This window comes from Carettochelys insculpta, chromosome 30 (genome assembly GCF_033958435.1).
Source record: "Carettochelys insculpta isolate YL-2023 chromosome 30, ASM3395843v1, whole genome shotgun sequence".
Classification (NCBI taxonomy): Eukaryota; Metazoa; Chordata; order Testudines; family Carettochelyidae; genus Carettochelys; species Carettochelys insculpta.
The window spans coordinates 6,251,608-6,279,271 of record NC_134166.1 but is presented as its reverse complement, the minus strand read 5'-3'; the positions used below and the strand labels follow the sequence as shown (position 1 = coordinate 6,279,271).

Sequence of the window (27,664 nt, the reverse complement as noted above, 5' to 3'; positions counted from 1 at the left end):
CCAGCCCAGCCCAGCCCAGCCCCGTTGCACCCTCCCCGGCTTGTGCAATGCCCGCTCGCCACGCAGGGCGCCCGGCCCAGGCCCCCTCCCGTTCCCCTGCAGCGGGGCAGAGCCGCGGCGGAGACCCAGGCACCCGGGGGCTGCCCCCGCCCGGCCCCTTCCCCCCCATGGACTGAGCCCGGGGAGGGGGGGGGGGATCGCCCCCGTCTCCTCCCCGGGCCGCGGGAGACTTGACAATGTTATCGGGCTCCAAGAACTCCTTCGACATCCCGCAGCGCCCGGGGGGGCCCGCGGTGAGTGGGAACGCGGGGGCTGGGGTGATGGATGGGGGAGGGGGGCACGCGGGGGGGAGCTGGTGCGATGGGGCACGCGGGGAGCCTGGGGCGATGGATGGGGAGGGGGCACGCGGGGGGGGGGCTGGGGCGATGGATGGGGAGGGGGTACGTGGGGGGGCTGGGGTGATGGATGGGGAGGGGGGCACGCGGGGGGGAGCTGGTGCGATGGGGCACGCGGGGGGGGGCTGGTGCGATGGATGGGGGAGCGGGGCACGCGGGGGGGCTGGGTGCTCTGAGCCCCCCCTGACCCCCCGGACACCACTGGGGAGCGCCCCTGGCCCCCAGTTCCAGCCCCCGGGGGGCGCTGCGGGGGTGCGAACATCAGTTTGCTGCCACCTGGGGGCGGGGGAGCCCGCCGGCTTCCCGGCCCGGGTGTGAGCGTTGCAGGGGCTCGGGGCGCCCGGCGGATGTTCCACCCCTCGCCCCGTGCGGCGGTGCAGGCAGGGCGGGTTCGCGCGGTACGCGCTGTCCTGGGCAGGGACCGCTTTCCCCGCTGGTGAGTCACCACTCCCCCACCCCACCCCCAGGAGCTGGGCCCCCGCGCCGGTAACCAGGCGACCGGAGCCTTTTGTGCAAGCAGCTTTGTTCTTTCGCTCTTGCAAACCGGGGGGACCCCCCCCCCGCGCCCCACCCCAGCGTCCCTGGCGCTCCCGTGGGGCTAGGAGGGGTCAGCTGGCGGGGCGTTTGTTTGCAGGGAAAGTTTCCCTTGGACGCCGGCGGCTCTCCGCGTTCCTTGCATAATGAGGCGATTGTTTTCCACCGCCGAGCAAAAATATGCACGGAGGAGCCAAGGAGCGCTCTGGCGGGAGAGCCGGGGAGGCTCGGCGCTCCGACAAGCCCCTGCTGTTGTTTCGTGTTACTTGCAGCCCTGGCGCAAGAGCCCCCTCTGCTGTGCACGGGGCTGCACAAACGCACAAAGCCAGCCCGTCTCCGGAGGTGACCCGCTCAGTAGCAGAGAAGTGGAGACACCCAGGGGGACTGGCAGGCGCAGAGAAATCATGCAGCGTGATCGTTGCTGTGGGTTCCGGGAGTCTGTAAGGGCAGGGTGAGGGGAAGACAGTGTTGGACAGCACTTTCTGTGGATTAAATCGCAGAGCTTCAACATGCCAATGGGGAAGCAGCCTTGCCTAGTAGGGGAGGCCCTAGAGTGGGAGAAGAGAAGGGTTATGAAATCCGTGCAGGTACCTGCCAGTTAGGACGAAAGCTCTAGATCCATTGCCATGGGGTTGGAGAACATCGCAGCCCCCCTCTAAGGCAGGGGAGTTGTCCCAATGGTGTAGCTGGGGAAACTGACGCATGGTGTGGCCAAGTGACTTGCCCTGTGGCACAGCTTGGAATTGGACTGTAGGAGCTGAACTTCCTAACTGCTGGACCATCTGTTCCCTGATGCTTTGTGCTTTAAATGAGTTTCTTGCCCCTCCTCTTTGGACCGCCTCCCTTGGCCCACGTGGGTAGGAAGTTTAGCTCTTTGCTGCCAGCTGTTCTCTCCACCCCCGGGGGAACCTCGCATGGAATGAATAGCTTGCTGACCCCTAACGTTTTGTTCAGTGCTTGGGGCACGTCTCGCCCGGCTGTCTGGGAAGAGCTGGGGCTCTGAGCCTCCCATGTGCTCCATGGTGTCACAAACCACTTCCTTAGAGCTGCTCGTACATGCCGTGTTTGTGGCACTTTATGTAAGACCTACCCTGCTTTGTTAGGCCAAGGGTCCCTCTAGCCCAGTGTCCTGTCTTCAGGCAGTGGTGAATGCCAGGTGCTCCAGAGGGCATGAACAGAACTGGGCAAGTAGGGAGGGATCCATCCCCTGTCCTTCAGTCCCAGCTTGTGGCAGTCAGAGGTTTAAGGACACCAAGGGCGTGGAGTTGCATCCTTGCCCGATAGCCATCAATGGACCTGCCTCTACGGACTTAGCTAATTCTTACCTTTAACTGTAGCTGTTCGCAGCAGGTGTCCTTAACGCAGCACGACCCCTAGCAAAGATGCAGGTATACTCGAGAGATGTCTGCTACTGGTAGGGTTTGTCTGTGTAAATGTAAGAGAAGCTGCATCAGACACCTCTTGTGAGTACAAGCAGATTTACCCAGAGTTGCTCGGGTCCTTAACTCAATTTTTTTGAGGGGAAAATAAAAGGAAAATGTACACACTTTATTGAAATGATAGTATGTGTCAAACTAGTGCTGATGAAGTCAGTTTTTATTTTGTTTTTCTTAAGAAAGGGATTGTTTAAAATTTGTCCATTTAATTTTTTTCTTTAGTAATTGTTGTAAAAGGGAAATTCCTCTGTGTGTGTGTGTGTTTTCTTCATCTATCTATATGCTTATCATTTTGCTGTGTTTTAACAAAAAAGGACTGGAGTCAGTTTTTGGTTCCCAGTAATGCTGCCTTCTAGTTTTCAAACCTTGAACATTGATGTAGCTGTGCCCAAACAGCGCATGCTCTGAATTCTCCATTTCATCCCTTTTCTGTGAGGTTAATTGAGAAGCAATCCTACCGCAGGCTTGTCCAATATTTTTGCGCATCTCGGTTCCGTCTCTTTCAACATTCACTGAGCAGTTTTGAGGCCTGTCCTTGCTTTGATGATTGTCTTGTGTTTTGTTCAGCTTTAGGAGAAGCAATCCCATTCCAGGCACACGCCGTTTTCCTGAAAGCCAAACCCTAACACTACTTTCAGTTGTAAATCAGTGGAAGTGGTATACTGAAGTTGTATACGCTTACCATTTAGGAGGCGTTCTTGATCAGACAAACTCTCAAATAAATAGCAGGTAACTGTACTATTGTAATGTCGTCTCAGAAGGGGAGCTGTGTTAGTCTGTAACCTCACAAAAAGCCCCAAACAGTCCTGCAGTACCTTTTTAAAGATGAATACATTTATTTATTAGGCTGCGAGCTTTTGTGGCTAGACTGATGAAGTGGCTCTTACCCATGACAGCTCATTACCTAATAAAGAAATTTGTTACTCTTCAAGGTGCTACAGGAATGCTTGTTTTTATTGTAATGTAAATAGTAGGCAGCATTGGTGATGTGCAGTCGCTTCAGGGTTAGAGAATAGTGGCCAGCGTACCACGGCGATGAACGTACGTGGGGCTAGGGGAGGGCGGGAATATGGCCCCAGAACACTGAAAGGATAGATGTTGTTTGGCAAAGTCCGATGTGCGGGTCTGTGCCCAGGAAGCTTGGCAATCTCTGAGGGAACTGGCTGGTGTCCTCGCCCCTTTCATCAGCTCTAAGGTTGAGGTTTGTACATTTGCAGTGACTTTGACTTGTGCCCTTTTGGGCCCTTTAAGATTGTTTACAGCTTCAGGGAGGTTTACTGCTTGTTATCTGGTGAGGCAAAAGGCGGGTACAACTGCTGCAGCTCTACTTGGTTTGCTCCTGCTCGTTGCTCAACGAGAATGCTAGATAACCTTTGGCTGTGCTTTAGGTTTCCGACGGTTATGTTCCAGCTAATCTTTCCTCTGTGTAGCTGTTCACTGGTGGCACAGCACTCAGTTCTTACCCTGCGCCCTGGGCTGGCATTAGCTTCTCTCAGTTTGCACAAGTGGTCAGAATGCTGGTTTTTCGAGGGGTTGGAGATTAGCCAAGGCAACACTTTGGTGGGGCTAGCTAAGAACCACAGATTCCTAGGGAGCACTGTCACTGTCTAAGACTGTCCTGAATAATTCCTTGGCCAGATCTTTAAGAAAAACATCCCCTCTTGATTTAAAAATCACCAGTAGTAGTGCCAGGATTCCAGAGTTCTATTCCCAGCTCTGGGAGAGAGGGCAAAATTGTTTCCTCCTGGGTTTGTCTCATTGGTAAACTGCATTGGAAAGGTGAACTGAGGTACTCAAGGCCCCAGGAGGGAGTGAGGGTTGGAGTTGGGACTGGAACCCAGGAATCCTGGCTCCCAGTCCTGTCCACTGGCCACCCCCACCGAAAGCATCGGATGTTAAAAATATAATCGCCTGATCCCATTTAAATGACCTGCACCACTGCCAGACAACTACCACTTGTGAGTTGAGGCCCAGGGAGAGGTGTCACTTGCCCAAGATCACTGTGCAGACCAGTGGCCACGCAGTGGCTAGAAAACCCAGCTTCCTGAAGCTGAGCGCTTGGGCAGCCTCCCAGGAGAGATTCAAGCGCTGCCCAGCTGATTAGCAGAGCGCCCACAGCTGGCAGTGTGTGTTTCTACTGATGGTGCGCATCTGCATGTGCCTTGGTGCACCTAACAACAGTTATTCTGCACCTAGATGAAAAATTAGAGGGAACATTGCTCCTGAGCCATAGTCGGCTGCACTATCCACTAGACAACACTGCCTTTAATGGTGGGAGGGGCAGGGAATCTCCACCCTGCCTTATTATTGTCAATGGAGGGGGTCAGGTAGATCCCAGTGTGTCTGACCCCAGTCTGTGCAAGATACATTGCAAGCCTGTCCTAAAATAATCATGAGATTTGTTTGAGATCTCCTCCTGTTTTTGCTTCTAATAAATGTTTACTTGTTCTTTGCCTTGTGGTTTCAAACCTTCTAGGGGTCACGTTTTCTGTTGGTTGGGTGGTTTGTTTGTTTTTCTCCTGCAACCATCAGGCCAAGAAACTTCCTTTCATTCATCACAGGACTCCAGGACTTTGTAGAAAAACCTCTGCTTAGAATCCCAGAGACCAGCTGACTGAGAGCCCCAGGACTGGCTGAGCTGGAGGGGATAGGGTCAAAAGTCAGGACTGCAACTGGGAAGAAAAAATTAACTAGAGGGTTGGGTTAAACATTATTTGCCCTTCAGTGCCCTACTGAGGGCTCCATTATGTGGATGTAGGTTAAAGAGAGAGTGAAAGTTACCACCTGGTTTCCCCAATGTCTGTGTATTAGCCAATGATGTTACTCCTGGAGTATTAGCAAGGCAAGGGTTAAATCCGGCTAATATCAACCTGTTCTCTTTCTATATAGCTGAGAGGTCCGAAGTCCTCTGAGGTGAAGGACAAGAGAAATAGAAACTGCCTGGCTTTCACGTGTATCCCAGGTATTGGCTCATATTTTTTTTTAACCCTCGGCTGGAAGTTTCCCGCGGTGCCATGAAGTTTGTTTCCAGCCACTAGTCCTGGCTCTCAGTGTTCTGTGATGTTGTTTAGCTGTAATTTACTCCTAAAAGTCTTCTAAGAGCCCAGTCAGCAGTGGAAGTGCTGGTAATGCTGCTCAACAATATTGACCTCCTGTGGTTTGGCAAATTCTCTCATTTGGCACTGAGGGTGCTAGACTAGGGACGTTCCACCTGTGTCACAATCCCCATTCTACAAGTGGGGAAGCTGAGGCACGGAGATGGGTTGGGGGATCATTGACTTGCTTAGGGCATGCTGCGGAGCTGGGTAGACTCCAGGATATGAGTCATTGTGCAGTGTTCTAGCCATTAGACCGCACTGCTGCCGAGCACCTGGTGGGACCTTCAACAGTGATGTCTCTTGTTGCTGAGCAAGGCTCCCTGTTTGGCCATACATGTGACGCTCTGGCAAACTGGCCTCCTTTTGTGTGCCCTTGACCTTGGGCAGAGGAGAGGACTGTGATGGGTGTCACTCCAGAACCTCAGCCTGATGAGTGTGGGTGTCACAGAAATGCCCAGCTGGAAGGGCCCTTGATGAGTGCAGCCCCTGGTAGGACCAGGTGAACCTACAGCATCTGGCGAGTCTCTGGGACACCATTTGAAATAGAATGTTACTAGGCACAACGTAAGGACTCAGGATCTTACTACACTTAAGATCCAGCCATGTAACTCATATTACTGAACTGAAGGTGAGGAGGAAAACGGCACTATCCCACCCTCTCTTTCCCTTAGTATCTGCTTGGAAGCGGGTAGAACATTGTACCCCCTAAGGGTGGAAGGTTAGCACCACTCAAGGCAGGAAAGCAAGAGAATAAGTAGCTTGCCAACACATAGTCAAAGAAATCTGCTGAAGCAGGTCTTTGCCCATGAAAGCTCATGCTCCAAAAAATCAGTCTGTCTATAACATGCCACAGGGCTTCTTGTTGTTTTTGATAATCAAAGAAATGACGCCCAAAACCTAAGAGAAGAGACAACTGTGGTTAGCATCGCTGACAGAGTGGAGGCAGGAGATGTCTCTAAACCAATGGTTCCCAACCTGGGGGTCCATGACACTGATGAAATTGACGTTTGGAGGATTTCCCCTCACTGCAGCTCTTTGCAGAGCGGCCCCCGGGGGAAATGACAACCTGGCAGGAGCCTGTTCATGCCAGGAGGCAGCTGAAATGCTGAGTCCCGGCTCCAATGGGCTGGCCGGGAGTGGACCGTGCTCTCCAGAGCCAGCGTCTCCCCCCAGGCCACGAGTAATCTAATAACTGCTGAAAACTTCAGCGTTTACTTGTAACAGAGAGAGAGCCCTGTTAGTTTCTATTCTATCAAAACAAAAAAGCCGTCCAATAGCACTTTAAGGTGCTACTGGACTGCTTTTTTGTTTTGATAGCATTTACTCGATTACGTGACATCCCTAGCACGGCGCGCGTCCACTTGCCTGCCTTTTTTTGACCGATCGAAGATGGTGCATTTGAAATATGAAGGCATTTGATCCTTGTGTTTAGCTTGTTGTTGGCACTAGTGTGTTACAAACCTCTCTCTTAAGGCCGTAACCACAGAACTATTAGTTAATTTGATGTTTATGAGCAATTGATTCAGCTGAAAAAAGTGGGTGTGGAATTGTTTGCCTCATCGAAGTGTGCTGTGTGGCCTAAATAGTCGGTCCCAGCTGTTTGAAGAGCCTCCCCTATTAGCTTCCCCAGCCCTCACGGACAGCCTTTTAAACAGCAGGTCAACATACAGGGCAATTTGCCCTTAAAAAACCCCACCAGGATGCTCCCCAGGAAGCTGAGATAAGTGACTGGCCTGGTTAAAAACGGGCCGACGGCCACCCTAATCTAGACTCCATGCCTGCGGCCTCTGGCCGCACCCTGCTCGCCTGTGACTGACAGTGGGAGAAGCCCTTTGCTCCCCAGCTGTGGGGCAGCAGCTGCTTTGACATTGCATGCAAGACTGCATATAGATTGCTTGCTGAAGAGGCAAATGCGGCCATCCCTGGGGTGGGGCGCAGCAGCTGTTTGACAGCTCACAGAAACACTGCAGTTTGGGGTGGGAAATGAACAACTGGACCGACACTTTCAAATAAGGAGCTGAGTCGTAGTACTTAAAAAAACAAAAAAACAAAAAAAAAACCTCTTGCTCCTTAAGAGCCTGTTACTCTTGCTCTGTGTTAGAGGCACAAAGGGTTAAACCTGGGCTGTGAGCTGCAGCTGTGTGAAGGCATTTTCTGGCTGGGATGATGAGCCGGAGGCAGCAGCAGGAGCAGATGCTGTGCTAAATTCGTGACTAGCAAAGAACTGCTACAAACCACCTGTTCCCTGGGCGATTCCCTGTCCCGCCCAGTGCTAGGGGCCAGCCCAGCTCCACAGGGCTGGGGGAATTCCAGCTGGAGTGGGTTCCTTGTCTGGCTTTCCTAGCAAGGCTCTATAGCAGGGGCTGTGTGACTGGGGGGGGGGGTGCATTCTCTGCCCCATGTGGGGGGTGCTGCGTGTCTGTGGGGGCTGCCCCCCGTTCTCTGCCCTGTGTGGGGGGGAGGCTGCGTCTGTGTCAGCGGGTCCCCCTGTTCTCTGCCCCATGCCGGGGGGGGGGGGCTGTATCTGTGTGTGAGGGTCCCCCTGTTCTCCGTCCCATGCTGGAGGGGGGCTTTGTCTGTGGGGGCAGGGTCCCCCTGTTCTCCGTCCCATGCGGGGCAGTGTCTGTGTGTGGGGGGGTCCCCCTGTTCTCCGCCCCATGCTGGGGGGGCTGTGTCTGTGTCAGGGGGTCTGTTCCCTGTCCCATGCTGGGGGATGTGTCTCTGTGTGTGTGTGGGGGTGCCCTTGTTCTCTGCTGTGTGTGTGTGGGGGGGGCTATGTCTGTGGTGGGGGGGGTGCGCTCTGGCAAAGGAGTGGATCAAAGGCAGAAAGGAGCCCAGGGCTTGGCCCTATCCTGGCTGGGAGGGTTTGTGTCCACAGCTACAAGCTGGGCTAAGTTTCAGCATCTACGTCCCAAGGTCTGAGCGCCCCCCGCCCCTGCCATTCCGCACCCCATTCTGGGGGGTCGAACGTTCCCACCTTCCCCACACGTCAGGGCTGTTGGACAATTTGGAAGGACCTCAGTGGAGAGAAAACAGCTGCTCCTCCCTTGCGAACCCCACAGCTGGGCGCCACCTATGCCGACCTCTGGTTTTGTCCCCTGCAAGCGCTTCGCTGCACAACCCCTTTCCCTGCGGTTCTGCTTGGGGGTGCCATTCGGCGCATGACCTGGGGCCTGTTTACAGGGGACTGAGCTCCCGCCCTGACGCCCAGGCCTTGGGACCTAGCTGCTGAGCCGCTCCTTTGCCAGAGCCCCCATGCCGCGGCCTCCTCCAGCTCACCCCCACCACTTGCCCCTGCAGGGGAGCATGTCCTGGAGGAGGCGGCTCACGTGAAGAGGATCGTCCGCTCTAGGGATGGCGAAGAATCCATGGTGGGCACCCTGTTCTGCACCAACCTGCGGGTGGTCTTCGTACCACAGCCGGCCCCACGTGACGCAGTGGGGGTGAGTTGCAGGAGCCGGGCCAAAGCTGGCTGGGTGGGTGGATGGCCGGGGGGAGAGGAGGCCAAGCTAGTGGCCTGGTGGTAGGGCCTGGGGTTCGGGGCTGCTACCAGCCTCCTGGCCTGTCAGGGCCCCGTGGCCATGGTGGGGCCCCTGTGCTGAGCCAGGCTCTGAGCGGGGATGTTTCTTCCCTGTGCCGGGGGAGAGGGAAGGGGTCTGATTTCTGAGGGTGGCTCCTTTCTCCCTGCAGGCCCCTGGCTGTTCCGCTTGCCTGCACGTCGTGGCCCTGCCCTGCATCGAGAGGCTGGTGGCAGGTAAAGGGGGCAGGAGGGGCCACCCTGACATTCCAGCTGCCCAAGCCATGGCCCTGCCACGGCTGTGATGAGTTTGGCAGCTCTCGGCCCTGTGGCTCACTGCCTATGGACAAGCCTCCAGCCCCTTGTGCTGTTATCCCTTTGTTGGCCTTCCCGGGCAGAGAACCCAAAGCTGGGAGGCTCCAGAGGGACCCAACTGCCTCCTTGACAGGGCCGCGGCACCTTGCCCGTGGTGTCATTCACAGGGCTGCTCTTGGAGTCCGCCGTGGGCCCTGTCACCGGGACACCCTTGACTGGTCCTCCTGCAGCAGGAGCTGATCCCCGTGCCTCTGGCTGGGGGCCAAGTCTGCCCTGATTGCACCCCCCGCTGAAGGCTGAGCCGTCCCTGCTGCCCCAAGGCTCTGACTCTGGCCTGGTCTCCTGGGTCTGACCCGTTACCCCCTGCAGTGAACAGCTTCACCAAGGCCAAGGTGCTGACGGCCAGCTCCACCCTCAAGTTCATCCCTGAGGAGCTGATCCTGTACTGCAGGGACTTCCGGGTGCTGCGGTTCCGCTTCCACGACAGCGGCTGGGAGCCCCGGGCCTTCCAGGTGAGGGTGGGCTGCCGTCGCAGCCAGGGGACGTGCATGGTGTGCCCTCCCTGGCGGGGGACCTGGGATATAGGCTGGATCTGAGCCTTGGCCGCCCTGGGAGCGGCTGCTCCATGTGTCACTGGGGTGGGAGGATGGGGCCGCTCAGGGGGTTGTCTAATGAGGCAGTGGGGTCTCGTGGATTAACACAGGGGCTAGGAGCCCGGACTCCTGGGTTCATTTCCGAGCTCCAGGAGGGGATCGTAATGCAGTGGATTGCGGGAGGCAAGGCCCTATTCCCTGCCTCTCTGGGGAGGTGTGCGCCTTGCTCTGTGCCGGCAGAGACTCGCGCAAGCCCCACTGGAGCTCGGGCACTAAAGCCAGCAGCGAGGGCCCTGTGGCTGGAGGGCGGCTCTGAGCTGGGGGCCGGCTGGGCTGGACTCACTGCTGTTTTCAGCACTGCCAAGTCTGTCTCCCAGGGCTGCGAAGACCTGCAGCAAGGTGCTTGTTTCTGTGCTCGTTGCTTCCCTTGTTACCTCTCTGTGTGAGTCTCCCTCCCATGGGGGTCAGTGCCAAAGAACCCTGGGCAAGCCAAGCCCCACTCTTCCTGAGCCCCCGCCTAGCGAGCCTTGCATGCCCTGAAAACCCAGGATCCCAAGCTCTTGTCTCTACCTCCAGCAGCTCTTCTCAGCCTGCTCTCTGGAAGGGCTGAACACCAGCATTCCCTGTAAGCCGAGCACTTGCGTGGCTGCCCAGGAGAGAGTCAAATGCCGCCCAGCTGATTAGCGGCGTGCTCGCAGCCAGCAGCCTGTGTTTTTGCAGGTGGTGCACGTGCCTCGGTGCGCAGAGCAAAATTTATTTCACACATGGGTGGACAAAAATGAGCGGGAACATTGGGGGAATTCCCAGCACCTGGGGATATCACAGGGGACTGCTGGCTCGGTCTCTTTGAAAACCCAGCCTGTCATGCCCTGCCCAGGAGAAAAGCCCTGCACAGCGACATTCAGGTTCAACAATCTCCACTCCAGTGGGGTCGGCCGGGGACCCTCACGCCCCTTCCATTGAGCTGTCTGGCTCCAGTCACCCCGCAGCTGCTGTGTTCTGCACAGCCCACCTCGTTAGCAGCAAACCTCAGTGGGTCTGTGCTGCAAGCGCTCCTTCCTGCATGTCCAGCCTGGCCGCATGCCTCAGCCCGCCCATTGGCACCCAAGGCCTGCCTGCTGCTCCCCGAGCCGGGCAGGTCCTCTGCCCAGCTGCCACCCTCGCTGCTGTTTCTCAGGTGACGCAGGCCATCGTGCAGGCGCAGGAGGGCGGAGGTGGCAGCGTGGCGATGTGGTACGGCAGCGCCACCCTGAGGAACAGGGGTAAGTGGCACCTCTGCTTGGCCCGGAGCCCTGGCAGCTGGAGGGGGGCTGGCTCCCCGAGGCCCCACTCGCCCCTGACCACCCTCCCTCCTGTGCGGCTTCAGAGAACACCTGGCTGAGCAAGGAGGAGTCGGCGCTGCCCCCGATGCTGCTCTTCGAGGAAACGAGCGACTGGGAGAAGGAGCTGAGGCGGCTCGGAGCCGTGGGCTGGAGGGTCAGTCCTGCCAACGAACGCTTTGACATGGCCACCAGGTACGGGGGGCTCCGCTGCTGGGTCCCCTGGAGGTGTGGGCGGGGGTGAGTTAGCTCCACTTGGACAGCCCCTGGGGGGGGCACAGGTGCCCGAACTGTAACCCCCGCCCCTGCGCTGTCCCACCTGTTCCCTCAAGATCTCACCTCCCCTTGCTGCTGTCTGATCCCTGCCCTGTCGCTTGCCCTTGCAGCTGGTTAAAAAACCCAGGGGAGTCCTGGGTTCCCCCCATCCCATTCCAGCGTGCCTGGTCAGAGCCCCTCTCGGGCACTCAAGTAATTGGGACTGTCCAGGCTGAGGGAACATCCTCTGAGCTGTGAATCCCCCTCAGACCCTCTTCTACAGGCACCTGGTGCTAGGGCTGTCCAGTGTTTGACTGTGACACCTGGTTGAAAAGGAACCGACCCCCCGTATTCCAAACCCCTCCTTTCTGGCCCCACCCCGGACCTGCATCCCCCCTCCTTGCCCAGCCTGGAACCCCTCGTTTCTGGCCCCACCCTGGAGTCTTGTGTCCCAGCTGGCTGAAAATGACCAAGTGGATGAAGGTGATGGAGGCGGTGGCGGGGGTGGTGCCTCAGGGGAGGGGTGGAGCAGGGGGCGGGGCAAGGGTGTTTGCTTTTGTACTATTAGTTGACAACCCACTGCTGTGCTCAGACCTCGGCTATGACTATGGGTTCATAGCTGTATCTGTGCCCCTCCCTGCATAACTTCCGTGGTCACGTGATGGCCTCTGATGGCTGGAGAAAGGCAGTGAAAGTTGTCAAGATTGGAGTAATGTGTCGCCCCCGGGATGGGGGGGCGGGGGGGGGTGAGAAGCCGAAGTCTCCAGCCTTTCCTCAATCTGGGCAAAACTCTTCTGCTTCCTTCTGGCTTTTGACCCTTTCGCGAGTTGCTTTTCCCTCGTTTGCTCGCGTCTTAAACCGAGAGGGGCTCTGAGCTGGAAAAGCAGACGCCGCCTCTTGCAAAGGTCAAAACAAAACATCGTGACAGCTTTGGGACTTCCCCTGGATGGTTTTTCTTTCAAAAAAGGAGCCCAAACCAGCTGCCTTCCGCCCAGGAAGCAGCAAACTGATGCTTTCGGGCGAGAAACCCTTCGGCTGTCCAGTTCCTGTAGGCCTCCCACCTACTACCTATGTGTGGCAATCCGGTGGGTGTTCTCTCCTGGCACATGTGGCGTGGACACTGGGTCATCAGATCTTGAGATCGCTCTGTGCAGTAATGTGGGATGGATCCAGGGCTGTCTTTGTTATGGGTGGGGGTGACGGGCACCCTGCCTACAAGCTACGATTTGGGTGTGGCTTTGTAACAGGGAGATCTGCCTCCTGGAAGGGGCAGGAGCCACCCAGACCTGTCTGATTATCAGAGCTGGGGAAGAGGCAGGTGAGTCCTGGAGTGCCCAGCCAAAGTGGGAGCTGTGGGCAGGAGGCAGGTGCTGGGATAGCTGGGAGAGGAGTTGGGGTCCCCCACTTGGTGTGGTGGCAAGGTTTGTGTGCGGTGCCCAGACAGGCTCTGGGAGAGGCGTGATTCCAGCTTGGGCTGGGGAGACCAGCTGCTCTCTGTGCATGGGGAGCCAGCCCCTCTCCAACTCCCCTTCTTTCCGCAGCCTCCCCAAGTACCTCTGGGTGCCCAGCCGGCTCCTGGACAATGAGCTGAAGAGGGCCTTTGCCCACTTCAATGCCAGGCGCATCCCGGTGAGCATCTCCTGCCTGGGCAGCAGACTATGTGCTACCGTCCTGGGGCAGGGAGGGCAGCTCGTAACAACCCCTCCTGCCTCACCAGGTTCCAGGGGGCTTGGGAACCACTGGGGGGGGCAGGTGGGAGGGCTGGTTTTTACTGAGTCGCTGCATTGGGCTACTGTGGGGAATGAGGCATTAGATGGGTGTTCCCTATAAGCTGAGTGCTTGTGCCTCTGCTCTGGGCATGGTCAGATGGTGCCCAGCTGTTTAGCAGAGTGCCCATGGCTAGTTTCTTTCTGTGAGTGGTGCACGGTGACACCTGCCACGGTGTGCATAAAATTTATTCCACACATGGATGGCAAAAGTCTGCACACGCTCTCCACGCTCGGTGTCACCTGCGCCACATAACGCTGGCTGGGCTTTAAATGAGTGACCGCTCCACCTGACCCGGCTGAGGAGAGAGAGTCTCTTCCAGCTGGCCTGGCAGGGGTGTGTGCCCGAGTTAGTTCGGGGGGCCTCAGGGCTCTGTAGCTGCGGGGAAACGAGAAAGGTGGAAGAACAAGCCCTGGGACTCTGGGCCCTGGGGCAGCCAGTGGACTTTCCTTTCAGATTGTCCCTCTTTCCTCCACAGAGGATGTGCTGGCACCACCCAGGAGGCAGTGACCTGCTGAGAGCTGCAGGCTTTCACGCTGACTCAGACCCCGAGAAGGAAGATGTGAGGTGCGAGGCCTGAGGATGTGGGAGGGTGGCTCTCCTGCCCTGCCCTGGGAGCTCATGGGGTCTGACGGGAGAGCCAGGCTGGACTTGGGAAGTTCCCCTGGGAAAACCAGCTGCTGCGGGGGCGTGGGCTGTATGGCTCAACAGGGGGTGCTCTCTGCTTGCAGTCTGCACCAGCTCAATGGCCCAGAGCAGCAGTAAGCGGTGCTGTGTTGCTGGGTGGGGGATTTGTTTGGGGGCTCTCCCCTTCCAGCTGGTGCAGCCCCCAGTGCCTTAGCACGATGGCACAGGCACTATGGTGCAGGGCCCCGTGACTGCCCAAAGCAGCGATTTCCCCGTCCCAGCTGCGTCTCTCCACAGGTCCGTGGAAGCACTGCTTTTTGCCGGCCACACGCAGTGTGTGATCGTGGAGATGGCAGATGACCTGCCCAGCCCTGCCGAGATCCAGCTGTCAGCACTCAAGCTTCGGGCCCTCTGCCTTCCTGGTGAGACCTGCCTTCCGCTCCGGAGCACAGATCCCTTTGGGCGTCGCTGGCCCAAGCCGGTGCCTGGGGAAGCCCCGCGAGTGAGTGACTAGCTGTGTGCCTGGGAGAACTGAGTGATCCTGGATCGGATCCCACGTGCAAGCCAAGGGGCCATTGTTACTAGTTTGGATCTGCTGCGCCCTGCTGGCTTTCCGGTTCCCCCTCTATTGATCTCAGGGCTCCTCTAGCTCTGCTGTCCTCATGCTCTTCCAGTGCTGTGGGTTACAGCCTCACAACTGTCTCTTCACCCGCCAGGAGGGGAGGGGGACTAATGCCCCCTCCTTAGGGGGCGTACCGAAGCACAGGAGTGGGATGATTTGCCTGAGGGAGTCTCTGTCAGAGCCAAGAGGTGAACGTAGGCCTCCGCATCTCCAGGCTGCATCTGTCCTCCCACAAGCAGCTGGCTTTTTGGCCCAAGGAAGCCAATGCTCTGTAAAACAGGCCTGGCTGAAGCCAGCTCACAGCCTGGTATTGGCTGAGGGGCTTATGGGACTGGATGGTCTCTTCCTTCCTCATCCTCTCTCTGAGACAATTCCTGACCCACCCCATGATGGGCAGCCCCAAGGAAGGGCATTCTAGGAACTGGGCTGGGATTCAGGAGACCTGAGTTCTGTTCCCTTCTCTGCCACAGACTCCCTGTCTGACCTGTGTCAAGTCATTTTATCTCCTCTGTACCTCAGTCGCCCCACCTGGATAATTATTTATTCCTCACCGGAGGTGGTGGGGATTAAAACCCAGTAATGCTGATGGAGACCGGATAAATCTCTCTGCATCCAGCACACCTAACTGGTTCCTTGGTGTGGTTTTCTTTCAGACTCCTCCGTGGCTGATGAGAAGTGGCTCTCTGCTCTGGAGGGGACGCACTGGTTGGACCATGTCAGGTGAGCGCCCCCACCCTGGCCCGTACACCAGTGCCTTAAATCCAGGCACCTACAGAGCTCCTGGAGTTGGTAGTCCACCAGCTCTGCTGGGAGCTGCTTGTGGGATGGGCTGGCTAGATGAATTGTGTGGTGCTTGGGGTGCCCTTTGCTTCCCATTGGCTGCTGGGCTTTCGTTTCCGGTAATGACTCCCGCTCTCTCCTTGCAGGGCTTGTGTGCGGAAAGCCAGCGAGGTGGCCGCCCTGCTGGCAGAGAGGTCCTGCTCTGTTGTCTTGCAAGGTACAGTCAGTCGCATCCTCCTACTTCAGGCTGGCTGGGCCTGGTGTGGGGTGGGCCTAGGAGAGGAATAAGTAGCAGGGCTGAGCTGGCTCTGCTACTATCCTGGGTACAGGCTCTGCCCTCCTTCCTGGGGTACCACCTGGCATAAGGCAGGCTTGTCCGTGCGTATCAGTGGTTGGCTCCCCAACTCCACCAGCCATGGGCAACTGAATCACTCCCGCTCTGGTCGGGCAGGCCCTGCTGCTGCTCTGAAGGCTGAGGGGGGTCCAGCCCCGATGCACTGTCAGCGTTCACTGACTCACTGCTCCCAGAGCTGCAGCACACCCCAGCTTCCCAGTTCCAGCTCTGATCATTTCTCTGGTTACCACGCAGCGCTTAGCTCTGCTTGTAGGGAACAGAGGCTGGTCTGTGGAGCAAAGCCTGCAGATGCAAGGAGTAGCAAGTGAAGAGGTTGGGAATGAACAGCTACATGCAAAATAAAATCTCAGGGATTCTCATGCTCGACCAAATTACCAGGGATCTCTCCTGTCTCCTGGACTGGTGCTCCCCCCAGATTTTTTCAGAGCTTCCAGCCAGAGTTCATGGGATGCCAGCTTGGCTCCCGGGTTGTCTCTTTGTCTCCCCAAATATGCCAGTCACGTTCTCTGTCTTCATTCAAAGCAGGACATCTTCCCCCCTGCTCCCATCCCCTGCTGTCTGCTTCCTTGTCAATTTCCATTCTTGTAGGTTTCAGTCTCTCATTTCCCCACTGGCTCAATATGCAAATAGGCTTGCAACCTGCAAGGTACAATAGACAATAGCCGAACAGCCAGGCGGTGTCGGGCGGGGAGGGAGTTATCTGTTACCTCCTGGGGACCTGCCTTATGGCCAAGACTTAAGAACATAACTTTAACGCTTGTAGCTCTGTAAATATTATTCATCCACCCATTTCACAATGACTGTACAGAGCAGTGGGCTGATGGCTTTTGGTAGAGTCTTCACATGTCACCTTATTATGTATATATCTTACCCAGGGAAACCCTATGCACCTCCTGTGCCCTCTGCCTGTTGGCATCCAAGGATGCTTGGGTCACAGGCTCCACTCTGGCCAAGTAGCTCAGGAGTTAGAACACTAGGACTGGAAGGGACCTCTAGAGGCCATTGAGTCCATCCCCCTGCCCCAATGGCAGGACCAAGTACTATCTAAACCATCCCTGATAGACATCTATCGAACCTGTTCTTAAATATCTCCAGGGATGGAGATTCCACAACCTCCCTTGGCAACTTATTCTGCTGTTTGACCACCCTGACAGTTAGGAACTTTTTCCTAATATCCAACCTGAACCTCCCTTGCTGCAGTTTAAGCCCATTGCCTCTTGTTCTATCCTCAGAGGCCAAGAAGAGCAAGTTTTCTCCTTCCTCCTTATGACTGCCTTTTAGATACCTGAAAACCGCTATCGTGTCTCCCCTCAATCTTCTCTTTTCCAAACTACACAAGCCCAATTCTTTTAACCCTTTTTTATAGGTCACATTCTCCAGACCTTTAATCATTCTTGTCGCTCTTCTCTGGACCCTCTCTAGTTTCTCCACATTTTTTTTGAACTGTGGTGCCCAGAACTGGACACAATACTCCAGCTGAGGCCTAACCAGTGCAGAGTAGAGCAGAATGACTTCTCCTGTCTTGTTCACAGCACACCTGTTAATGCATCCCAGAATCATGTTTGCTTTTTTTGCAACAGCATCACACTGTTGACTCATCTTTTAGATTGTGGTCCACTATAACCCCTAGATCCCTTTCTGCTGTAGTCGTTCCAAGACAGTCTCTCCCCATTCTGTATGTGTGAAACTGATTGTTCCTTCCTAAGTGGAGCACTTTGCATTTCTCCTTATTAAACTTCATCCTGTTTACCTCAGACCATTTCTCCAATTTATCCAGATAATTTTGAATTATGACCCTATCCTCCAAAGCAGTTGCAACCCCTCCTAGCTTGGTATCACCTGCAAACTTAATAAGCATACTTTCTTTGCCAATATCTAAATCATTGATGAAGACATTGAACAGAACCGGTCCTAACACAGACCCCTGTGGAACCCCACTTTTTTTAGGGACTGCTGAAGGACCATTGGGTGGTTCTCAGTGTATGGTCCCTCAATTTTTTTCCCATCCATGTGCAGAATAAATTTTTTGAGCATTAACGTGTGAGTGTGCACCACCAGTAGACACGCATGCTGTCGACTGCTGTGGGTGCTCTGCCAATTGTCTGGGTGGCTTTTGAATAGTTCCGGGGTGGCTGCCCAAACACAACATAGAGGGAACATTGGTACCAGTCCAGATCCTTGTGAGACATCTCAAGAGCCGTGGCCATTCAGCCTCTGTGTTGGCAGCTGCAGCAGAGAGGTCTGTGAGCAGAGACCTGACCCTCCTCTTGCCCTGTTAGCTGAAGTCCCTCATGGTCTGCACCTTCCCCCCTCGCAGAGTCAGAGGACCGGGATCTGAACTGCCTGTTGGCCTCGCTGGTCCAGATCCTGTCGGATTCTCACGCCCGCACCCAGTCGGGGTTCCAGAGCCTGCTGCAGAAGGAGTGGGTGGTGGCAGGGCACCCATTCCAACAGCGCCTCAATCTCTTCCGGGACAGCGACCGCGAGGAGGTGAGTTTAGCAGCACGTGAGACATTGGCTTGGTACCCGGTTCCGTCGGTCAGCGGTGGGACACAACACTCAGGAAGTGGCTGTGATCCAAGCATCCCCAGCGCCTGCCCTGCTCCAAGCCAGGACTCTTGGCACCCTGGGCTTTGGACTTCAGTCTGCCGGTGCTTACGTGGGACGCTGTTACGGTGGGGCCGAAGGTGACCGGTGCAGGGATTGTAGCGGGGGGGTCACCAGCCATGTGCCCCTGACCATGACACACCCTGCCTACCTCTTTGGTTGCATGCGGGACAGTTTCCCACTGCCCCAGAGCAGTGCTGCCTAGGAGTAGTGTGAGCTAGGAAGCTGGTGCTGTTCTCACACTGCACAGGTCTGGCCGTGGGCGGGGAGACCCAAGCACACATCTGAGGTGGTAGGGTGTGGTGCTGATGGTGAGAGCAGGTGAAAGGGGGGCTGGCAACCCTGGGGGGTGCGTGCAGCCCCCCTGTGTACCCTCCATGCATCTCCTATGGGTGGGGCTCAGGGAGCTGCGTGCAGGGTGGCCCTTAGGATTTGTAGGGCTCTAAACAGCACTGTTAAACTGGTGCCCCTCTGCCCAGCAGCAGCTGTTGGTGATGGGGGAGGAGTTTTTAGAGATGTGACTTTTATCATCTTCAGCAGCACACTGATGACACAGTTTTAAAGCCAATTTTAAGCTCCTTTCCTGTTGACTAACACAATCCATTCAGAACCTGACAGCATGTACCTGGGCTTGGCCAACACTTGTTCAAGGGCTTCCTTGCCCCTCGAACGGCTCTTTCACAGGTTCAGTGTGTGCCAAGAGCTCTCGCAGGCTTCTTCACTTGAAAATTAACTAGCTCCTGGCTGGAGGAAGCAGAGAAACAGGAAAGGGATAGAAAGAAGTGGGTGGGCAGACCTTCGTCTCGTCGGTGCCCAGTGTTCCCTGCAAGCTGAGAGCTTGGGCGACCGCCCAGGAGAGATTCAGGTGCTGCCCAGATGATTAGCGGAGCTCCCACAGCCGGCAGCCTGTGTTCCTATTGGTGGTGAATATCTGCACATGCCTCAGTGCATGTAACAAAATTTATTCCCCCGCCCCCTCCAACGGATGGAAAAAATGAGAGGAAACCTTGGTGGTGCGCCAAATTTTGCGGTGCTCGACATAGGTGCGTATGGGTACGGGCAGCCCTGGCTGGCTGTAGGGAAAGGTAGAACCAAAGAAGCCGAGACACAAGCCTCCCGTCTAGGCTTTGTCCAGTGGGAGACTTGCAGGGAAAGGACCAAGACCGATTAGCACCTGAGCCCAGGAACTTTTCTGTCGCTGCGGTGGGGACCTCTGCTGGGCAGTGTGTGAATGACACCAGTCCCCACCCACGCCGGTTACAGATGGTGGCTGGGGGCCACGAGCCATCACATCGGTCCAGCAGTTTGGAGCCTTGAAAGGGAGGCTCTAGCTTGGCAGCCGGATTAGGGGTTCATGGAAGAATTGCTGGCGACTTTCTCTGGCCATGCAGAGATTGGCCAAGATGCTGCCAAGGAGAGGGGAGAGAAATGAGCGAGAGAGGAAGGACGGCCTCGTGCTTCGGTGCTAGCTGGGATGGACCCAGACATCTAGTGCAATTTCCTGCTCTGCCATTGGTGCTCTGTAGTGCAATTCCTCATCCATCCAATGGGACTGGGGCCCTGCCCTACATCACGGAGATCCCCGATACCGTGGACATGGGGTGGAGTGGGTGGGCAGATGATTGCTCCCATGTGAGGGCAGGTCCTGAGCTCAGCTTTCCTGGCAGGTTGCTCAAGCTGCCCCATTACATAACAGTGTTGCCATGAGCAATCTGACACTATTTCCTTTCTGGGTGAATCTGATGGTGGCCGACCAGCTGCTGCCACTTTCCGCCCATGGGGCACGGCTTTTCAGTAGCGGGAGAGCGATCGCTGGGCAGCGTTGTTGTGGGTTGTTTCAGGAGCTGCTCTGTCCCACCCCAGAGTTGGCTGCATTTTGCTGTTTCCCCAGGGAGTTCCTCTTTGTTTCGCTCTTACAGTCTCCAGTGTTTCTGCTTTTCCTGGACTGCACATGGCAGCTGCTCCAGCAGTTCCCAGCATCCTTTGAGTTCACAGAGACCTACCTGGTAGCCCTCCACGACAGCAGCTACGTACCCTTCTTTAGCACCTTCCTGTTTAACTGCCAGTGGGAGAGAGATCGGAGGAATCAGGTGAGTCCAGGAAGCTACAATGACACCCTGGGCTGCTCTGGGGTCACTACCCCAAGCACCTGCCGTGGACAGAGAAGGGTGGGGTGGGGTGAATCTGGCACCGGAGTTAATGCAAAGCTTGGGAATGAACTTGCCAAGCTACGAATAGAACTGGGAAGAGTGAGGTGTGACCCAGAATAGGCAGCTGGGGGTCAGGACTCCTGGGTTCTATTCCCAGCTCTTGGCAGGAGCACTGTCTAGTGGTTAGAGCAGGAGGCTGGGAGACAAGACTCCTGGGTTCCACTATTACTGGCTCACTGCCTGACCTCAGGCGAGTCCCTGCTAGGCTTTGTGCCTCGGTTTCCCCATCCACAGAATGGGGCTTATTGTTCTCTCCCGCTTCTGTGAAGCACTTTGAGATCCTCCGAGCGTAACGTTCCCCTAATGGGGCCCGCTCCCAGCCCCGGCCTCAGTGGGGTTGGGATTGCAGCCTGGGGGGAGCAGGGGGCAAAGGGACATGGATGTGCAGTTGCTGTGTCTTGAGGGAGACACCTCTCAGGCTCTGTCTGCCCCCTCCAGCATCGTGCCTCCAACCAGCTCTATGCCCTTGTCAACGGCTGGTGGGAGCCCCCTCCCCTGGAGATCCTGTCCAAGGGGGGCTGCCTGGTGAAGAAGGGTGGAGGCCCCTGCTTGCCCCACATCTGGGACTGGGCGCTGTGCTACACCACTCAGCAGCGGGCCCAGTTCAGGAACCCCGCCTACGCCCGGCACTGCAGCAGCACCGTTGTTCCGAATGGCAGCTCGGCCCCGCTAGGGGGTGACAAGGTGAGTGTGCCAGGCTGCAGACCCCAGGCTGGGAGTGATTGGTGGGGACCACGCTGTGGGGCCGAAGGAGTCAGCACAGCTGCGTTTTCTCGATGGCTGTGGTGCCTTTCCAGTGTGGTCGTTTTTCTGTGCCACTCATGGAGATAGCAAAAGGACCCAGGAATCCTGACACCCAGTGTGCCCCGCTGCCCCAGCTGTGACCACTAGACCTCACTTCCCTCCCAGATATGGCAATAGGACCCAGATGTCCCAATGTTCAGAGCCCTCCACGCTCCCCTCCCAGAACCAGCAGTAGGATGGTGATGGCCAGAGCCCCGCCTGCTCCAACCACTAGACCTCGATCCCCTCCCAGAGCTAACGATAGAACTTAGGTGTCCTGAAGCCCAGCACTGCCCTGCTCTAACCACTAGAGCCCACTCCTCTCCCAGAGGTGGCAATAGGACCCAGAAATCCTGATGACCAATGACCTCCCCATTTTAGCCACTAGACTGTGCTCCCCTCCCAGAGGTGGCAGTAGAATCCAGTCCTCCCATCTAGCCCCCAGGCCACACTCTCTCCTCCTAGGCAGCAGGGTATCCAGTGTGGCTGAAGCATGTTCTCTGTCTCACTGCTGGGTTTTTTCCCTCTCTCTCCAGCCTGATCCTGCTTTGTCCGGGAGCGGCTCTGTCTACCTGCTTGCCAAGGGGTCTCTCTTGCTGCAGACCCACCTCTTCCCCTGGGAGAACGGCTCGCTTTCCAGAAAGCCCTGGCGTCGGACTCAGTCCTCGGAGAGCCTCGGTGAACAGGAGCGGTCCCTGAGGTGCAAACCCAGCAGCTGCCCCCTGCAGCCTGAGGGGCTGCTACGTCCTGCCTTTGTGGGGCCCCTGATCCAATTCTGGAGGAGGTGTTACCTGCGAGGGAGCCAGGAAGTTCAGGTAATGCTGGTACCAGGGGTATTAGCAGACAGGGTGGCTGTGGGTGAAGTCTCTGAGCTGGGCCGCTGTGTTTCTTTCTGGGGATAGCGCAGTGGCTAAACCACTGGTCTGGGACGCAGGAGAACTGGGTTATGTTCCTAGCTCTGCCACTGAGATTCTAGCTGACCTTAGGCATGTCTTCTAGTTTCTGTGTGCCTCTGTTCCCCTGTCTAAAACAGACAACCCTGCCTCGCTTTTCAGGGAGGTCTGAGGCTAAATCTAGCAGCTCTTTGGGGTCACTACTATGGTGATGGGTGCCAGATTAAAAAAACATATAGATTAGACAGAGAAATAATTTGAAACTAATCTGGGGCGGGCCTAGCATAGTAAGGAAGATGCGGGTTAGCCCCCATAGATGCTCCGGTATTAATACCCCCTTATGCAGAGGGATAAAGTGAGTCAGTTGCAACAGTAGCCAGGAGTCCTGATTCCCACGTTTTGTGCTTGTTTACTGTCGGGCGCACCTAGAGCCTGGAGCCCTGTTCTGCTCAGTGCACAAACAACATAGAGAGTCCCTGCAGAAGAGAGCTGGGCCCATGGCTAAATGCTGGTGCTCTTAGATCCACAGAGACTGGGGGCAAAGCTACACAAACATGCTCCTCCCTGGAAGGAGCCGCGGATGGACACCCCTGGAAGGAAGGACCCCTAGATTAGCTGTCCATGATGCCCTGTCACTTGCGGTTTCCTTAACCAGGTTATGATTAGAAACAGACTTTGCCAGCTGAGCCTCCAGAGGCAACGCCATGCGCTGGCCATTAGCGACCTGCTGAGCCGCTCCCTCTGCCCGCACATCCTGGCTTATTCAGTCAGGGCATCGGAATGGCTCCCAGACCCAAGTGGTAGAGGGAGAGATGTGTTTAGTCTGCTGGGGAAAGGCCCATGGGTGGAACAGCTGGAGAGACGTCAGCTGGGCAGGGTGTACGTGTGGGGCAGCCGGGGAGCTAAGGGCTGGGATAGCAAGGTTGTGGCAGGCTGGGTTAGAAAGGTATTGGTGGATCAGCACAGGGCACCCAGTCCGAGAGGTGCGAGCAGAGCTGCATTACCTGCCCAGGTATTGTAGCTGGGGCTGACGGGTTAGGCTGCAGAGCTCTGTGGGGAGCTCTGTCTGGGGTGCCGAGTTGCCGGGGTACATTGCTTGTGCACAGAAGCTGTGTGTCGGCTGAGGTGGTGCTCCTGGCGCGGGCTCAGCCTGTCCTTCCCTAGCCGAGCTGAGCCACCCTGACAGCCTGTGTGTGACTCTCCCATCAGCATGGCCTCTTGGCCTCCACGCGGGCAGAGATTGCAGAAGAGCTGGACCTGCTCCGCCAGCGACTAGCAGCAGACCCAGAGTGACTCACTGCGGTGGCAGAGAGCTCCAGCAGGGGGCGCTGGCGGGCACACAGCCCCTCTGGCGGGATCCCCCTGAAGACTGGACGCCTCGGCTCCCCGGAGGGAGTCCCGGGCAGCACTGGGTCTGTCCGCCGGGCCAGTGGATGGGGAGCCTCCTGGGATCACATGGAGGCTTCCTTCAATGGGACCCTGCTGCGGCAGCTGGAATAGGGTGTGGACAGCCCTGTTCGTCGCATGGGCTCGCTCCCGGTCACCGAGCTTGGAGTGGTGGGTGCCCAGGGAACTCTGGCTCCTCCCACATGCTACCTCTTCCACCTGGTGCCAGAGCCCTCGCCCAGCCTGTCTGACTGATCCCCTTGGCCCCGGTCCTGCGGGGTGTCGGGCTGGGGCACGGCTCGCGGGATCTGGATGGGAACCAAATGACTCCAGTGTTCGCCAGAGCTGCTCGGCAAACCCTGCAGCCTGGGGGTCTATGACGGCAGGTATCGGGGCAGGTGCTCTCATGTCACCAGCCTTAGGGAGGTGGTGGAGTCTGTGGGCCCTGTGCTTTTGCTGCTGCTCTTTCTGGGTTGTGTCTTTCTCTCCTCCCTGGTCTCTCAACCCCCTTCACCCTGCTGCTCCCCAGCTGGGGCCTCGCTCAGCTGATGAGATGTCCCAGCGCATTCATACACATGGCTGCTGTGAGGGGAAACGTTCCCTGCGGAAGTGGATCCTGCTAGGTCGGGGGGTGGCACGGGGGCAGGAGGGGTTCACCCTCCTGCTGCACCTATCCTCTGGATTATTGCTGGTCTCTGAGCTCCAGTCTGGCAGCTGCTGCTGAGTTGCGGCTCTGTGGAGCTGTAAACACCTGGCCTGGCTTTCCCACGGATCCTTTCCAACAAGGCTTTGAAGACAGGGGAAGGAATTGAATCTGTTTTATGGGGGGGATGGGTAAAGGGGGAGCAGGAGGACCTCATCCGCAGTAGATCACTGGGAGCAACCGGAGGGGCCCCTGCGTGAGCTTCTGTGTCCGGGTGGGTCAGATGCTCGGAGCCATATCATCGGCGTAGTAATGGGAGGTGGTGGCAGGGACGGCGGGAGAAGCTCTCCTGCCCACACAGAACCGGCTGCACAACCAGAGATGGTCACTCGATCTGTGTTGCTGAAGAGTGTGAAAAATCCACACCCAGGAGTGCTGCTGTTATCCCGGAGCCTGGAGCGTAGACCTGGCCGGTGTTCTGAAAAGGGTTTGGGTATTGGCAGTGTGGGGCCGGTGAGTCGGATGCAGGTGGGGCCACAGGCCAGGGCTGGTCCTTGAGGTGGTGAGGCATGTCCCAGTGACAGGCGCTTTCTGTGCTACCTACAGGTCTTGCTGTCTAAGCCTTGGCATTCAGGCCTCCCGGAGCGCGGGAGTTTTTGCGATCTGGAGTTTTGGGAATCAATTGACTGGCCCTTGGCTGAGGGATAGACCCAGCTGCATGTCTGCTAATCCTCCAGGTGGACTGGCACATGGACAGGAACCTTTCATAGCAGCGTCTCCCCCAGCCGGTCACCTCTGCTGGCTGTGATCTATTGATCCCTTCTTCAGAGACAAATCCCCATTTAAACCAGCATCTGTGTCCACTGACCTCCAGCACCTTTCCCTCTTGGCATGAGCACTGAAATAGGAGCAGGCTTTGGAGACTGAATTCCATCTCCCTTTTCCCAGTGCTCCTTCAAGCCCAGGGCTGAGGCCTTGCAGAGGTGTTGTGCAGGTGGAGCAGTTTACCTGGGCTGTACCCAGTCTGGAGGCCTTCAGAGTCCAGATCTGTCCTGCTAGCATCTCTCTAGAGCTGGGCGGGGAGGAAAAGCTTAAAGGAAATCTGCCCCAGTCATGGGCTGCGTGGGGCTTTAAACCAGGAGCACGGTTGCCTTGGTACATTAAATCTGCACGGACACGTGCCGCGTTGTGGGCCGTGCACTTCAGGGAACTACTCTTGCAAGCTGAGCTCCAGCTTTTAAGAGGTCTGAATCATACCTTTCACCCCACAGCCCCTTCCACTTTACTACCACCTTATAGGGTGGGGGGGTTCAGCTCTGGGGGGAGAGTGGATTTTGGACCCCGATTATCTCCCTCCCTGCCCTGCAGAAGCCTCATCCAATTAGTCAATTTCACCTGCTGTGCTTGGGCATTAGAGTTCAGGGCCTTGAAATAGGAATGGGAGAAACCCTTTCGGTGGGAGATTTTGCTGCATCATTCAGGCACCTGCAGGTGCCCGACTGCTCTACCAGCATCACACCGCTTACTATGAGTGCAGAGGAAGAGGGGTGGAGTTTGCATAGTACTTGTAACCTACTTCTTTCCTGCCCTGAGAGCTGAGTGCCTACTTTGTATATCTAACTGCCATGAGGGACAGCAAAGATTATTTTTATTGGCGTTTGTTAGATAATCTCTCGGGGTGCAGTGAAGAGTTATGCATCCCTCTGTTTGTTTTTTCTTTACGTTTTTTATATTTAAAAAGGGCTCTGGTTATAACATTAGTCACCCACAGGAAATGGGTGCATTTAAGCGGATATGTTTAAGACGAAATTGGATGGTACATTTAGGCATGTGTGTGTGTTTCTCTCACACCCACACGCAGAAGGTTTAGAAGCCACCAAATTCCTGAGTGAATTAGAACAGTGGTAGGGTCCACTGCAATCCAAGACAGCACTGCAGCCTGTGCAGGGGGTCCCCGAGAGGGCAGGAGGGGAGCCCTGGCAGGGTCATTCCCTGTAGGCATGGGGATGGGAGCGCAGAAGCAGGCAGGGGCCCAGCTCCCTTGAAGATGTGCTGGCATGGCTAAAAGTAAGTGTAGATGAGGTGGCAAAGACTTTGGTGTGGGCTGTACAGGCTCCCTGGGTAAGTGCTTGTGGTACTAGCCCACACCAGCACGTTTCCTGGGCAGTTTTCAGCCATGCTACTGTAGGTGTGTCTACCCATGCAGTAATCAGACCTAGGATTGCAGTACAGATGTGGCCCATACTGCGTGGATTACAGCAGAGGGTCTAGTCCAGCTGTAACGTTAGTCTGGGAAATCGGTGCAGTTATCTGAAAAGTTTGGAATTGTTGGCGTGAGTGTCTTAGTATTTCAGGGCCTGGGAAAGAACCATGACACTTATCTGATGAGCATCAATAAAGCACGTCCATCAAAACAGTCTAATCTCTTTTAAGGCAAGGTTTCATGGTAGCGAGGGCCTAGACTTTGTTTTGAAGACTCTTGCTGGTTAACCCTTTCTAAATATTTTTTTAGTATCTTGGCACTAGTAGCATATAGACAGAGGTATTTTGGGGGAGCAGAAGATTAGGGTAACTCGGTGCAGATCACACATTCCTTGTGACATGAGGCATGAGTTAAGGGGAAACCCCAAATTAGGGTATTTTTTGTTGTTCTGTATATTTTTGTAGTGATGTTACTATTTAAGAACTCATTAAAATTCAGGATTTTGAAATGCAGAGTGACTAGCTGTGAGTTGAATATGCTTTAGTTCAACTAAAAGGGTTGGGATAAATATCAGAATTGTGGGGTGACACTCTCTAGCCTGTGGTCTGAAGGAGGCCAGACTAGATTACGCTAATGGACACCTTTGCTTTTAAAATCTATTATTCTAGGATTTGTGATCATCTTCTGCAAATAGATCAGACTTACATGGTGGTTTGTAGCAGTGGATCTCAAAGCCTTTTTATAAAAGAGGGCAGTTCCCATATGCCCATCTTACAGCTGGGGAAACTGAGGTATAACAGGCAGTGATTGGCCAAAGGTCACCCAGCAAGCCCGTGGCAGAGCCAGGAATTGAACCCAGATTTCTTGAGCCCCTGTTTACGGTCAAGTGACAGCCTTGAACTGGGAAGCAGTGTAGTCCAGGTGCTGGGATGCTGACCTGCAAGGTAGGCGTGCTGGGGGAATACAAGTAATTGCTCCATGCCTCAGTTTCCCTATATGTAAAATGGGGGAAAATGTGTGACCTTCCTGTGTAAAGCATGCAGGGGAAGCAGTTACATCCCAAACTTCCATGAGCTCCTTTCCTTAACAGATACTTCACAGGCTTAAGCCCTGGCTCTAGTGAGAAGGCTCAGAACGGGCCTAGAGGGTCTCTTTGGGCTCAGCAGGGCCTGTGTGTCTCTTTCCCCAATCTTGGGCCCAGGTGCTGAGCCCTCTGCTGTGGGTTAATTGTTTCTTTCTGATGCCTCTGGCTGGGGCCTGTGGGTGCCTGTACAACCCCTTCTCCAAGGCTACTGCCCATGAGCCCTAACTGCCTTGTGCCTGCAG

General features: G+C 56.0%; 1 protein-coding gene across 1 annotated transcript; it reads left to right on the top strand.

Moving 5' to 3' along the window:
• On the top strand, window positions 1–26,844 carry MTMR11 (myotubularin related protein 11). Its single transcript, XM_074980553.1, has 17 exons — window positions 1–293; window positions 5,255–5,327; window positions 8,764–8,906; window positions 9,154–9,217; window positions 9,665–9,807; window positions 11,066–11,150; window positions 11,255–11,402; window positions 13,004–13,091; window positions 13,708–13,796; window positions 14,154–14,278; window positions 15,132–15,198; window positions 15,405–15,475; window positions 17,931–18,103; window positions 20,140–20,310; window positions 20,869–21,114; window positions 21,750–22,028; window positions 23,316–26,844. Exons 1-17 carry the CDS (start codon window positions 237–239, stop codon window positions 23,397–23,399), a joined length of 2,106 nt encoding a protein of 701 aa, XP_074836654.1. The 5' UTR covers window positions 1–236; the 3' UTR covers window positions 23,400–26,844.
• The last annotated feature ends 820 nt before the right edge of the window (window positions 26,845–27,664 follow it).

Bases quoted from the DNA above. Each gene is read 5' to 3' on its own strand.
- MTMR11 (XM_074980553.1), top strand. From the start codon at position 237: ATGTTATCGGGCTCCAAGAACTCCTTCGACATCCCGCAGCGCCCGGGG. The intron at 14,279-15,131 runs GTGAGACCTGCC...GTTTTCTTTCAG, and splicing joins TCGGGCCCTCTGCCTTCCTG to ACTCCTCCGTGGCTGATGAG. The intron at 22,029-23,315 runs GTAATGCTGGTA...CTCTCCCATCAG, and splicing joins GAGGGAGCCAGGAAGTTCAG to CATGGCCTCTTGGCCTCCAC.